Here is a 13,919-nt window from a genome sequence, read left to right as displayed (position 1 = left end):
ACACATTTCTGTCTCCAAACGACTATACTCCTTTGCAGTGTGTCTAATCCTGCCAATAAATTTACAAGCTTCCTAACTCAGGGCACAGACCACCCAATTAGGTTTTAAAATATAGTATATCTTAAATTACCTTTATATCGGCTTCATTTTGGTTATCAAAAGGGTTCAAGGATACCTTTGTGATTCGGAGGTCCGCAGTGCTGCTCTCATCTGAGCTATGACCTCTTCTGTGACCCTCATTTGTGGAGGCTTCTGAAAAGAAAGAAATCAGCATCAGAATAGTGAGAGCACAAGTCCCAATACAGTACTACTGAAAATCCTTCTTGGTGTTACTGGAGGAGATTTGGTTTAGTTGCTTGTTATCTGCACTACCTGTTCTCTTATGAGATTTGGTGGAAGGTGGATAAAGCAGGTTATCTTCATTTGTGGAGGGTTCGGAAAAGAAAGAAATCAGCATCAGAATAGTGAGAGCACAAGTCCCAATACTACTGAAAATACTAATACCTAATCCAGCCCTAGATCAACTGATGGCTCTTAACAACAGCAGTCCACTGAGGTTGGGGACCACTGAGACCCAGCTGCACCCTACTCATTTACAACTATTAAGCACAATCATGAAGACACTTCTGTTTCTTCACAGCTTCCAAGCACTGCCTTTAAATAATACAAGAAGTCCAGCTTTAACCATTATAAAGAAAAAGTTGTAAAAAATGGCACATTTTACTACTTAGCACACTTTGTAAATTACACAACTGTTAAAACATTTGAGAATAAGGTCTTGACCTTTGATTTTTTTCTTTTCTTTCTCATTTGACTCTTCCTCACTGTCAGCCGGGGAGTGACTAATGCTAGGAACAATAGCTGAAGCTGTGTCTGGCAATCCATTGCCTCGTTTCCCCTTTAGCTTGTCTTTCAGCTTGCCAAATGGTGTCCGTGACTTATCTTTCATGGACAGATCAAACATGCTGGCTGTCATGTTGCTCCTCATGAATTGGATATCCACCTCAATCTCATCTCTCTCTTTTTCCTTCTTTCCTGGTTTGGAGTGAAGCTTGTACCATCTGTACAAATAAAGAACAGCAAAGGTTCAGCATCAGGGGCTTAAATATTTCCTACCCACCCTCTCCCCACAAGGTCTCAGGGTGTGTTACGTATAAAATAGTTAATTTTCAGTTCAAGCTAAACAGAGTCAGGTTCTCTGTGTAAGCAAAATGCCAGGTAGGTGTGTAGACTGATATTAGTGGCATTTAGCCAGCAATTTCAATTTCATCTTTTCTGTCACAGGACCTCAAAGCCAGATAAAATGTGTCATGTGTCACATATTTACAGACTTTGTCTAGAGCTTCATGGTTCTCTGTTAAATCCTTGGAAGTGTGGTTCAATAAAGGGGATTACAATCATGTAATAATTATAAGCACCCTCACAAAACAAGTGTTTCTCCAGAAGTGCTTTCTGGGGCCTCCCCCAGAGGATCAATGAGAACCATGCCAAGAAAGGGTTAATTTTGTTCTGTAAATTTATCCATTGTTTAGGGCAATGGGTTCCCCCAAATATTCATATAATTTTGCAGCAAGACACAGGAAAGGCTCTGCTACTAAGCCGAGTCCCATGATCGCTTAACAGCTCCACCTAACCTGTGCTGTTATGCTCTGGTATCATGCAACATCAGCAAGCCTTACTAGTTCATGAGTTATGGTATAAGAGCTCCACAGCATGACCTTGTCCATTTCAGGTTATGCCATGAAGGCATCTGCATAAAAGGTATCAACAGTCAGAGGACCTCTGTAGAAGAGACTGTTTCTGCACTAAAGCCCAAGAAGCCTGCCATCTTAGTGTGTCCAACCTTCTTACTCCCTGAAAGGCACCACATGAACCAAGACAAATTCTGCCGAACAGTCTTGAACGGAGCTGGATACAGGAGAGGATACAGAGCTAGAAAGAGAGAAAAGGAGAAAGTCATTACCAGGAAAGCATGCTATTTCTCCCAAAATATGGAATTTTCCGACAATATTTTCAGGAAATTGCATGCCTTAAAAGCATACATATCAAAACAGGAAAGGAAACAAAAGAGAAGAACTAGAGGAGGGAAAGCACTAGAACACAAGTGAGCGATGTTCTATATTCACATTTTAAAAGCTCATCATTTGGCCCAATTTCCTAAAACAGCGGATAGCATGGTGAAACTATTTCTAGGCAAACTACAGGAAGTTATTGCATGGCTAAAAGATTACCCTTCAAAAACAAAACAAAAAGCACATACAGTACTACCACATCAGGGAAAAGGCCTGTCAGAAATAATCTCATTGACATCTAATTCTTTCAGTACAGGGAAGTGTTTCTGTTTTATACATAAGCATCCAGTCTTGAGATCTGGCAACAGTTTCATCCACATTTCAGATCTCCCTGCCTTCAGACGAAAAAATATTAACTGGTCTGAATTGCATCTTTGCATTGTCTGTCCACATGTTAAGGGTGCGGTGTTGATTAGTGAGCTACCTCTTAATTGATAGATTCCGACATAAACCTTGAAGCCCCAATTTTCATCTGTAAAACTAATAAAGTGCTTCAACTCTGACTTGTGCTGTTTAGTCTAACAATACAGTGGTGCCCCGCAAGACGAACGCCTCGCAAGACGGAAAACCCGCTAGACGAAAGGGTTTTCCGTTTTAGAGGCGCTTCGCAAAACGAATTTCCCTATGGGCTTGCTTCGCAAGACGAAAATGTCTTGCGAGTTCCTGCGGGTTTTTTCCCCCTTTCCCCTCCTTTTTCTAAGCAGCTAAGCCGCTTATCAGCTGATCCGCTAAGCTGATAAGCCGCTAAAAGCCGCTAAAAGCCGCTAAACCGCTAATAGCGCTAATCCGCTAAACTGTCAATGGGCTTGCTTCGCAAGACGAAAAAACCGCTATACGAAGAGACTCATGGAACGGATTAATTTCGTCTTGCGAGGCACCACTGTAAAGTGTTATGAACAAGACATTTGTTTCTAACATACTTTGAATACTTATCATGGCTGTATAAAGCAGTCAAGACTGCCAAAGTAAACTTGGTAAGCCTGCTGGACTTGTTACGTTAAATATTTGAGTATGAGAGCTGCCATTATTCACAGTAAGACAATTTTAAAAGAGTTCTTTACAAACACTGTGACTTACAGTTTTAAAAACTAGGATGTTTAGCTCAGTCTAAAAATATGTTTGCCAAACAGAAGGGTATTATGGATTCTTACAAATTGTTGCTTTTTGTACTCTTAACACAGATAGCCAAGAATCATGGTGCACAAACACATTTTAAGGGCAGGGTTTGTTCTACAATAGCTATGGAAGCAGGCATCGGTGGAAAATTACTATAGCACATTACTTATTTTATCAGTATTTATATTGGAATCTATTGCTCTTCAGATGTGAAACTCAAATATCATTGCTGGCCAATAGAGCTACGTCCCCAACAGCTCACCTGACAGTACTAGATAAATTGCTTGAACAGCACAATGTGGCTTAAAAGCTACCTAGGAACCTGGATTGAATATTGCTTTTGCAATGAACTTACAAAGTGGTTATATTGCACAAATCAGGATGGGAATAATACTAATCTGCATTACAGGCTTGTTTGTAAAGCCTTTCCTTCTCCAAGATAACCATGCCCAGCTTTTTCAACTGTTCCTCATAGGACGTGGTTTCCAGACTCCTCACCATCTTTGGAATATGCTGTAGTTCAGGGGTGCAGAACCTCCAGCTCACAGACCAAACGTGACCCACCAGTCCCAGTTGCCCATGAGGCCATTCTGGAGAAGCCACGCTCACCTGCCCAATAAGGGATGCCATTAAAGTCGGCTCCCATTCAACCATGGCTCCTACTGTCCAAGCTGCAGCTCATTGAAGGCTTGCAAAGGGCTTTGAAAGCAATTCCGTGAAGCTCCTTTGGATCTCTGACATAAGAGAAGGAAAGAAGCAATGCAGGGAGGCTTACAAGGCATAACACTGCCAAAGCCCCTTGCACTCTGGAACCCCAACATGGAACCCTACACAATTTATGTTGGCAGGTAGTCAAGACAACCCATTTGCCAACATTTTGATGTCACAATGGCAGAATGTGATTTACATGCTGGTTGCCCCACCCACATGTCAAAGTTTTTGGCCCCCCACAGCAAGAAAGATTCCTGCTCTAGTTTGTCTATCTCCTCCTTAAAATGCAGCAACTGGAACTGGACAAAGTAATGAACCCGACTAATCCTACACTGACCACAACACTCTGGCGCATTTCCTCTCTCCCTTTGAAGTTAAAGCATACCCTTATCCGCATTCCTTCAGAAGTCCTGCTATGACTCCCTAAATAAAGAAGGAGCGAACATCAGATGCAACGGGTCATATTTAGGAGGCCTCTCTGGGCAGCGCCTGGCACCAGCCCCCTCCCTCCCTCCGCGCATGCGACCTGCACCCCGGCAGGTAGACTGCCCCTGGCAGCAGGAGCTCCACCAAGGCCCCTCGCTCACTCGTCCGCTCGCTCTCTCCTCACCGTGTGCATGTAGGGACAAAAATTAACTAAGCAGCTCCATTAATCAAAGCGACTGACTCACCACGTATCTTGTGACACGGGTATGATGTTCAGGAACCACCATACCATGTTCTATAAAGAGATGCTTGCAAAGCACAACTTTTTCTTCTGGATCTAGGTTTAAAACATGCATGTCTGAAACAACTTGCAATTAGATTTTCCCACGTCTCTTCCACTCTCCCATGCCTAACTATGAGGACCATAAGTAGACCAGACAAACACTCATTCAAGTCAAACGCCAACTCAAAGAGGTATTTGTTGCTCAGGCTGGCTGACTGCCTCCATCCAACCCTTCAAGAGTGGATACTACTTCTCACCCAGAGATACGCCAATCTTTAAACCAAAAGTTGTCCTAAACAGCATGCAAACCACTGCAATGTGGCCACTTCCTATACCTCTTCTCAGAGTTGAAGGAAAATAATCACACAACCTCGACAACTAGTTCCTAGTGGTCCCTACCAGTAACCAAAGTTATCCAGGCCACCCAAACCTGTCTTTAATTATTACCACAGTAGGGGGGAAGGAGCCATGCTTGAAGGATGCGGGAGATTCTTAGTGGGACAGGAGAGTGGGGGGCGTGGGAATCATATCTGGGAACCAATGAATCCCTTTGCTTCAGACAGTACATAAGTAGACAAGTCTAAAAAGCCCAGGACACAAATTTTCACAATCCTCTAGTGGTTATGATGGCTCATTTGCCAGAAGTAATGTATTTAGCATTAACTTTGGAAGTGTAAACACTATTCTTACCAAACTAAGCCTCCTAGAGCAAAATATGTATCTGAAGGCTATTGCTTGCAAGCCTGACTGAATCACTTGCAGCTTCGAGGTCACAGGCACGCTTGAGCCATGCTAAACATCTCCTTTTCTTCTGGCGTCCGGATATACTGCTCTATCTCACTGTCTAAAATGGGCTCGTCCCCAGTGATAGCAGAATCTTCAAGGCTTAGCTCAGGAGTTCGTAGCCTCTTTGCGGGGTTCAAGACGCAGGGTGGGAGCAAAGGTTTCCGCTTGCTGAACTTCTGCTTCTCTCCTGAAAGGGAGGCCTCTTCTACTGTTGCAGCGCTCTCCTCTATTAGCTGCAGTGGCGCAGCTGCTGAGTTTTCTAGGTAACGGTCTTCCGTAGTATCCACGATGCGGAAGGCAGCCTGTAGAAGCACACGGCGGTGCCGCAGAAGGTCACCGATGTGCTTTGCCACGCTCCGACGGTCCACTTTCAGCACTCGCAACCAGCCCAGCTGAGAAGCCATTTGCAGGAGGATGTTATGCAGCTCCTTCAGTCTCTGGTGGGCTGGCCGGGGAGCCTCCATACCAGCAAGCTTACAGAACTGAGAAAGGGTGCAAGTGAGGCGATCGACAGGCCGGAGAGACTGCCAAGCCAGGAAGGCTGCTGCGGTCACTATGGGGGTGGGGTGCCGGCCGGTCACCAGCCACGTGTCGCTGGCAAGTTCCGCCATCTGAATAGTCCTTGCCACCAGCTGCTCCTTTTCTTCCACAAACTTAGTCGGGATGCTGGGTGAATTCTGGAAAATCTTGAAGCTGGAAAGATGAAAATCAAACAAGCCATTTAGATACAGACTGCCTTGGGTTGGGAGATGTGGCAGGATGGAGAAGACAAAGAGATGAAAGAGGGACATGAGCAAAATAAAGCATCCTGCGAAAGGGCAAAGGGCAGAAGGCCCTGCATTTTCCAAGGATACCAAAAAGGCAAGCTGAGCAGCTTGAATCAAAAAGGCAAGCATCTTCCATTAACCAGCACTATATGGACAGCGCTGAATTTACACTCTTCCTAACTTGTGCTCAACAAAATTCTGTTTGTTGGCTTCTTGCCCTTAATAATAATAGGAAGGATTTCCAAGCAATTATGGGATTGGTAGCAGGAGCAGAATTCACAATTCTGAGAATTATTTGTTTAAAAAAGGAAGTTTGCTGCCCCTGTGGCTAAAGAGAAAAGCCTGGAACTGCTTGAAGTGCCTCAGATGAAATCTCAGAAATCAGGGAGTTGGAGTATACATGCACATATGAAAATACCCATTTCTTCCATGATGGAAGCACACAGCACACACAGGGTTCCTAGGAAGTCTGACATCCAAGCACTGACCACATCCATCCCTGCTGAACTTTAAGAAGCTTGCTATTTCATCGGCCTTCCAATCAATATACCACACAGTCCGTATGATACTTGTAAATTCTGTCTCTGAACGATGGAAACTGCACACCAACTTTGAGAAGTATTGTCAAGGAAAGGGCATAAGAACTTCAACATACCTGTTGAGGTGGGTTTTCACCATATCCATCAAGCTGAGAGTAGGCACATCCAGTGCCAGTTCCTTCAGGAAGCGTAGATAGGTCTTTGCAAACAACTCCTTGTCTCCATAGAGCAGCAGGCAGACTGTGCCCATGGTCAGGGGCCAGTTGTGCTGGCGGCAGGTCACAAAGACGCAACAGCCCACAACCATCTCCTTCTTCTCCAAGCTGACTAAACTGAAGCAGGGACGTTTGATTGCCTGCTGGTAATAGGACACGGCTGTATCTTCAAACAGAGAAGGAAGGCGCAGAACTTTGCAGAGATCCCGAACACGTTTGACTCCTGTGGGGGAAAATACCACAGCAGTACTTAAGAAATGTTTCCACATATACATTTATCAGTGACAAATCTAACCGCAGGGTAGGTCTTTGCCTGTATGAAGCTGCCCATATACTAAGATAATCTGTGGAGGCTCTGTTTCACATGCTCCCACTTTCAGAGGTTAGACGGGTGGCAATCATAGAAAACATATTTTCAATTGTGGTAGTGTAACTGGAGTGTCCAAACCAAGCCTACTTTGGCTTTTTTATATATATATTACGGAGAACTTTTTAAAATGAAAGTCTTTGGGGGCTCTAATTGAGAATGGCTGCTAGTATTGCTGTTTCAACTTCATAGTTGATTTTAATTTGGCTTTTAGTTATGTATCGATTTTTATTTTTTGCAGCTGTACACACAATTATAATGGCCATTTAATGGTAATGGAAACAGACTGGTCCATGGTTAACCAGTCTGTCAATGATTCAGCTGAGATTTGATCAGGCAATCAAACTGAACTCTGGACTCTATGCACCTCTAAAACTCTAAAATAGGTTGTTTTGATTTTGGTCCCACAGCAAATAGGTAAGACTGTTTTAAAAATGCAACTTTCTCTTTGCTTTTAGAAAGTGAAACAATGCAGCTCTTGTGGATGACAGGCACATTAATTTCCACAAAGCATCAAAAGAGTAGTGCAGAATACGTACCTCGCTGTACACAACGGCTCGTTTGCTCATTCTGACCAGTACTCCGTGAATATGTGACTTCTATGAGATAAAAACACAGATATCAGCCAAACTTTGGTCCAAGCTCTCAAACATGCACCCATTTTTAAACTGTTGAATGGTGTAGGGCCTGTCTATATTTGAGAACTGCTTGCAAGTCGTATCTCAAATCCTATGTCTTTGTAAGATACAAAGAGTTTTCAGCTATTTTGCTATTCTTAGCCTCACCTTGTAAATGTTCTTCATCAGCATATGTGGTTGTGAGAAGCCCTTCAGTCAGAATGAAGCCACAGTCTGCACACACCAGCTGGTTCTGAGCATAATGAGAGTCCTCTACAATTTCCAAGGAGCCACAGTCTGGACACTTCTTTTGGCTCGACATCTTAGCAGCCTGAAAGCATAAATCAGGTCCACAGTTGGTCACTGATATTTTGGTATTATTTAATTAGAAGAAGAAGAAGAAGCAGAGGAGGAGGAGGAGGAGGAGGAGGAGGAGTTTGGATTTGATTTCCCGCCTTTCACTCCCTTTAAGGAGTCTCAAAGTGGCTAATATTCTCCTTTCCCTTCCTCCACCACAACAAACACACTGTGAGGTGAGTGGGGCTGAGAGACTTCAAAGAAGTGTGACTGGCCCAAGGTCACCCAGCAGCTGCATGTGGAGGAGCGGAGATGCGAACCCGGTTCCCCAGATTACGAGACTATCGCTCTTAACCACTACACCACACTGGCTCTCCATGTATTACATTTACCGTATATCCCACCTCTCCTTTGAAGAGCTCAAGGTGGTATAATGGTTCTCTCGCCACCCAATTTTTATTCTCACAACAACTCTGTGAAATTAGTTGGTTGTATTACTACTACTGGGACGCAGATGACGCTGTGGGTTAAACCACATAGCCTAGGACTTGCCGATCAGAAGGTCGGCTGTTCGAATCCCCATGACGGGGTGAGCTCCCGTTGCTGGGTCCCTGATCCTGCCCACCTAGCAGTTCGAAAGCATGTCAAAGTGCAAGTAGATAAATAGGTACCGCTCCGGCAGCAAGGTAAACGGTGTTTCTGTGAACTGTTCTGGTTCGCCAGAGGCGGTTTGGTCATGCTGGCCACATGACCCGGAAGCTGTACGCCGGCTCCCTCGGCCAATAAAGCGAAATGAGCACCGCAACCCCAGAGTTGGTCACAACTAGACCTAATGGTCAGGGATCCCTTTACATTTATTACTACTACTACTATTAATAGAGTTTATATACCATCCTATACCCAGGGCTTTCAGGGGGGTTCAAAGAATAGTATCAACCTAACCAGTTGGAATTACCCACAGAATTGTTGATTTTTTTTTTATCATTTACTAAGTATTAAAGTATATCAAATTCTATTTGAAAACCACAGTCACTGCCAGGATGTTAGAAGACATAATAGGACAAAAAGTATGGAGAAGACAGAAAAACAAAGTCTTTTTATTTCCCTCAAAATCAAGGTGTTTCCTAGCTTGAAGGCCTACCATACTCTCACATTTGAAAAGTATCATCATAAAATCAGTCTAAGGATTCTACAATACAGCATTACATTTCTGAAAAGAGCTACAAAGACTACCAGAGATTTGTGGGGGCTCTGTCTTCAGTTCTGATATGCAGAATGCAGCTTTGATTAGGAGGGGAAGGAAACGCTCTCAAAGTACTCAGCTCAAATTACATAGGGCCTGATCCTGTCTTGTCATTGGAAACTACTGTATTAAAAGACTGTTGGTGGGGGTGGGGTGTCACACTTTGTCCAAAACTGGAGGGAGCCAGGATTTGGGGCTTGCAGTTTTTCCTCTCGCATTTGAAGCATCACCAGCATTTCCATTAGAGTTTGGTGCTAAGAAAACACCTAACACCACAAACACTTTTCTGGTGGCCTGGCAAGACTTGCCCTACAGCCATTCGCTAAACAAGTGCTTCGTAATTTTAAAAAAGGGCACGGAGACAAAGTTGTTGTGGAAAGCTCCTCCTTTGTTTCTCCAGAGGCTCCTAAAGGCAAGTGAATAATGCCAGGGCAAGCTGGAGTGCGGGAAAGGGGAAGAGATGTGAACTGCTGGCTGGTTAGGGGACACAGAAAAAAGAGGGGGAAACTGACTTGTGTGATTTCGATAATGGTAATGTAAAAATTGGGGTTTGGCTTTTGCTTCCCAACACCCCCATGGGACTCTGAGTCCCCTAAATTCATGATCGGCCAGAGAAGAATGGATGGAGGCAGAATCCAGTGGAAAGCAAGGCAGATATTTATTTTTCTGTTGCAACAGAGTCCCCTCCTTCCAAGGAGGGAGAGACCATCAACAAAAGTGTGCAGCAACCTTGACATTGCCCAACCCCCTTAGCCAAAGAGCACCCCAAAATCGTCATACATAGATCAGAGGAGGAAAACCCTGCCTACCAGGATACCTGATAATGGTCGCCGATTGCATTACCTGGGCAGCCTGGTCATTCTTTCGTGATGGTTACTACTTTAGTTCCTGAAGCCAGGTCACAGGCTCACCCTATTCAGACACAAATCGACCCTTAAGGCAGGATTTGCAAGCGAAAAGGCAATGGGGAGGCTTTCCCTATTTGCCTCCCTCACTGCAGAGGAGTATTTGAGGTCACGGAGAGTCAAAAGGGCCTCAGGATTGCTCTCCCGCACTATTTCAGACACATGGTTTAAATATATACATATGTGTGCATTGATCCATATTTAGTCTATATTGGAGACCTTAGAATTCTTCTAACAATGGAGAGGCGGAGGATTGATGGCGGTGCTCACAGAATCAGCGGCAGGTGAAGGGGGTTTCTGCCCACGCCGCTCGCGGGTTGCATGCCCTCCCCAAAAATCCCCCCAACCCCCCCAAAACCCCGGCCTGGCTCCTAGACAGCCTCCCAGGAGCCTCTTTCCCCCTTTCCGCGGACTGACTGACCTTCTCGCCGCCGCTTTCGCAACACCGGAAAAAGCCGGGGGAGCTTTTTCAAGAGGGCACACGCTCCTTCCGGGCAATCCCCATGGCAACGGGGCAATCGGGCCCAGACGCGCTCCAACGCTAAGCGGCCTCCGGAAAGAAACAAGGGAGCGCAGGACAAAGGTTCCGCCGGAGCCGCTCAGCTCGAGGGCGTCAGAGATGCGGCGAGCCAGCCTTTTCGCCAAGGCTGGAGCATTTGGGTCTGGACTGAGGGGTTGTCAGATCAACGGGAATGAGCTGAAGCTCCAGCCTTTTAAGCTCCTTTTCTCGGAGTTTATTCTTGGAACTTAATAAAAAATATATATTAAACAACAACACCAGGAAAGCTGAAGACTTCCTTTTCCATCTTTGTAGTAAATCGTCTATTAGCAGCCTCCCTTTGCCTCATTTTCACTCCATCTTTCCTGATCTTTCCTTTGCATTTTTCATTTAAAATAAGTTCCCCTTGGAATACTTGTAGATTTTTGAGTGGGTGAGACACCAGCTCCTTATGTAATAGGGGGAAATGTTAATATCAACACTTAGGACTGGAGACATACTCTTCAGCTCTAGCCATGTTGACTCAGGTTGTAGCCTTAAACTGGATTCAACCAAAATCTACCTTTCTGTGACTTAAATCTAGTCTTGCCCTCTTGGGAAGCAGAGAGCAAGTTTCTGTCCTATTCTTTTAGGGTGTTTCAAGAGTGCTATGTCAAAATACTGTCATGTTCTGGATAGAACAATCAGACCGATCATTTAGCACTTTGATAATAGTTTCTTTGCTGTGCAGTTCCGCATGCTGTGGTTGTGAAACTGGCACCACATTTCCCAGACCTGATAAAATAATCCTAGCAGCAAAATGCTTCCACTTTGGGGGAACTGATGTTTATTAACAGTCAAACAGCTAAAACCTAAAACATTTGGTAAACCTAAAACATGGGTAAACAACAATTCTTCCAACAGCAAGTGGAACCTGAAAGTTTTACTGTGTGGTTGCAATTGCACAACTGTGCTATATGGGACCTGTGGCATCTCCAAGAGAAGTATTACAAGACCCTCTCTTTCCTTCCTAGCCTAACTTGCACAAGCCCTCAACCTTCAGCAACCCTCATAGGAAGGGATGGAGGACTATAGAAACTTACATATGCACACACCATATACAGTTATGAGCCATGCACTGCACACAAGGGAATTTAATGCTACGTTATTATGAACAAAATATGGATGAGCAAAACTCAAACCAGCAGATGGCGGCCTTACTTTACACTTGGTGCTCTCCCTAAAAGTTGCTACATCACATTTCTATAAATTTGTCCATTGGACAAAGGTGTTAACCAGCTTAAATCTGATTTTTGTTGCAGCAGGGGACCCCAAAATTCCAAAATACAGCTGAAGCTCTAAGATGCTGCTACACACAGCATCTATGAGAGTGCAGCAGTGATGGGCATTCAGAATACAACAAATTGAAAAACGTTCTCATTTATGCAATGCTTGAAATCTTGGAGGGCAGGGGAAAGGGGACAAGATTTTTTGAGGTTATAGGTGGAGAGGCCGTTTTGCACCAGTCCTGGCCTCTTCTGATAAACAGAAACACAATTATACGAGCAACAGCAAAAAGCAATGTGTTGTATCCAACATTAGACCTACTGAGAGTGGGCCCATTGAAATGAATCAATATGACATATTCCCAGCATAGCTGTCAACTTTCAGATTTGAAAATAAGGGATCAGCAGCCTCGAAAATGAGGGGTCAGAGGCCAAAATAAGGGATCAGCAGCCTCACCTGTCCCAGGCACTCCTGTCTTCCACTGCTTCCCACAGTTTGGTCAAACTCATGCTGGTAGCTTCGAGAACACTGTCCAACCATCTCGTCCTCATGGTTCAATGATACTAGTGAGCAAAGTTACCCAGTCAGGATTTGAATCTTGGTCCTAACTTTTGGGGTTAAGTTTCTATTTAGCTGTCCCATTAATACTGACAAACCGTATCTCCCATTCATCTCTCAGATCCCCTTGTAAATCTGACATCCTGCATAAAAAAATTCCCTAAGTTAATTACCCATTGTGCGAAGGCAAGTGTGTGAAGCTACAGCATTCCTACTATCAGCTTAAGTGACACATTCTCTCTCTCTCTCTCTCTCTCTCTCTCTCTCTCTCTCTCTCTCTCTCTCACACACACACACACACACACACACACACGCACACAGAGTAGAGCCCCTCCGAGCCAAAGGCCCAAAGGCAGAAAGCCCAGCCAGCAGCCAAACGAAGCCTCAAGCGGGGGTTCGCACAGCGCAGCAACCCAGCAAAGGGATACAGCAGCAAGGAAAACCACACCGTCACCTCTGGGCTGGGAAGCGCTGAAGCAAAGGTGAGTCCCCAGGCAACGCGGCTGATTTGATCGGCACAAGACATGCAAGCTCCACCTGCCAGTCGTTCTCAGACTCCTTACTGGTGAGCAAGGCAGTTGAGGAGCCTCCCTGGCCGGCAGGGAGGGAGAGGAGCTGCTTCCTTTGAAACCCGGGAAATTTACAGGATATCAACAATCCGGGACAGCAGCGGGAAACGGCGCTGGAATAAGGGAGTTTCCCGCCAAATAAGGGAAGGTTGACAGCTATGGTTCCCAGTGCTGTTTTTCTAGAAAATGAGGTGCTGGAACTCACCATGAACTCCTCCCTTGTTCTCTTATAATGCAATGGTGCTCACCTGAGAGGTGCCGGAACTGAGTTCCTGTGAGTTCTGGCTAAAAAAACTCCTCTGCATCTTCCTATAGAGAGGAGGACAGATCAGGTGAGTTGTGTAGCTGCTGTCCAAGTATTAACTGGTGCTGGGCAAATTCAAGGCCTCTGCCCTCCCTTGTGGTTCATTATCTTTAATCCATGCTTGGAACGTACAACCTTCAAATAGAGGATTGTCCTCTCTAATGCAGCACACAGGGCTACCCTAGTCTGCTTAGTTTTGATGCCACAATTATGGAATGCCCCACAGCAGGGCAAAGGTCTCTTCAGTTCAATTCCTACTGACCTCACCGGGCAATGGAAGTATCTGCCAAGCCATTCAGGGAAAGGTAAACATTATGCTGCTGTTAGATAGATGTTGAATGTAGCAGACCATTTTGAATCATGCTGCACCTTGAGCACA

The 13,919-nt window shown here is 44.9% G+C and overlaps 1 protein-coding gene across 4 annotated transcripts; it reads right to left on the bottom strand.

The window, feature by feature from the left end:
* Window positions 1–922: 922 nt before the first annotated feature.
* Window positions 923–12,793, bottom strand: LOC309331228 (transcription factor IIIB 50 kDa subunit-like). 4 transcript variants are annotated; one of them, XM_081843329.1, is made up of 7 exons: window positions 12,566–12,793; window positions 8,068–8,230; window positions 7,822–7,881; window positions 6,817–7,138; window positions 5,299–6,087; window positions 1,844–1,932; window positions 923–1,061 (listed from the first exon to the last, which is right to left on the bottom strand). In XM_081843329.1, the coding sequence occupies exons 1-5, from the start codon at window positions 12,647–12,649 to the stop codon at window positions 5,379–5,381; spliced, it is 1,338 nt and encodes a 445-aa protein (XP_081699455.1). In that variant the 5' UTR covers window positions 12,650–12,793; the 3' UTR covers window positions 923–1,061; window positions 1,844–1,932; window positions 5,299–5,378. The 4 variants fall into 4 exon arrangements, with proteins under 4 accessions (XP_081699455.1, XP_081699456.1, XP_081699457.1 ...); XM_081843330.1 differs by lacking the exon at window positions 12,566–12,793 and adding an exon at window positions 10,766–10,949; XM_081843331.1 differs by lacking the exon at window positions 12,566–12,793 and adding an exon at window positions 10,257–10,518.
* Between the last annotated feature and the right edge of the window lie 1,126 nt (window positions 12,794–13,919).

This window comes from Podarcis erhardii (assembly GCF_964252035.2).
Source record: "Podarcis erhardii genome assembly, chromosome: 16".
Classification (NCBI taxonomy): Eukaryota; Metazoa; Chordata; class Lepidosauria; order Squamata; family Lacertidae; genus Podarcis; species Podarcis erhardii.
Note: the sequence above shows the minus strand (reverse complement) of the source record. Positions and strands in the feature narration are given on the sequence as shown.

What these genes read in the sequence shown, in the direction of transcription:
- LOC309331228 (XM_081843329.1), bottom strand. Translation starts at nt 12,649, where the DNA reads ATGGTTGGACAGTGTTCTCGAAGCTACCAGCATGAGTTTGACCAAACT. An exon ending in GAGCCGTTGTGTACAGCGAG is followed by an intron (nt 7,139 to 7,821) that starts GTACGTATTCTG and finishes TTTCCCCCACAG; the next exon opens with GAGTCAAACGTGTTCGGGAT. An exon ending in GTGAAAACCCACCTCAACAG is followed by an intron (nt 6,088 to 6,816) that starts GTATGTTGAAGT and finishes TCATCTTTCCAG; the next exon opens with CTTCAAGATTTTCCAGAATT.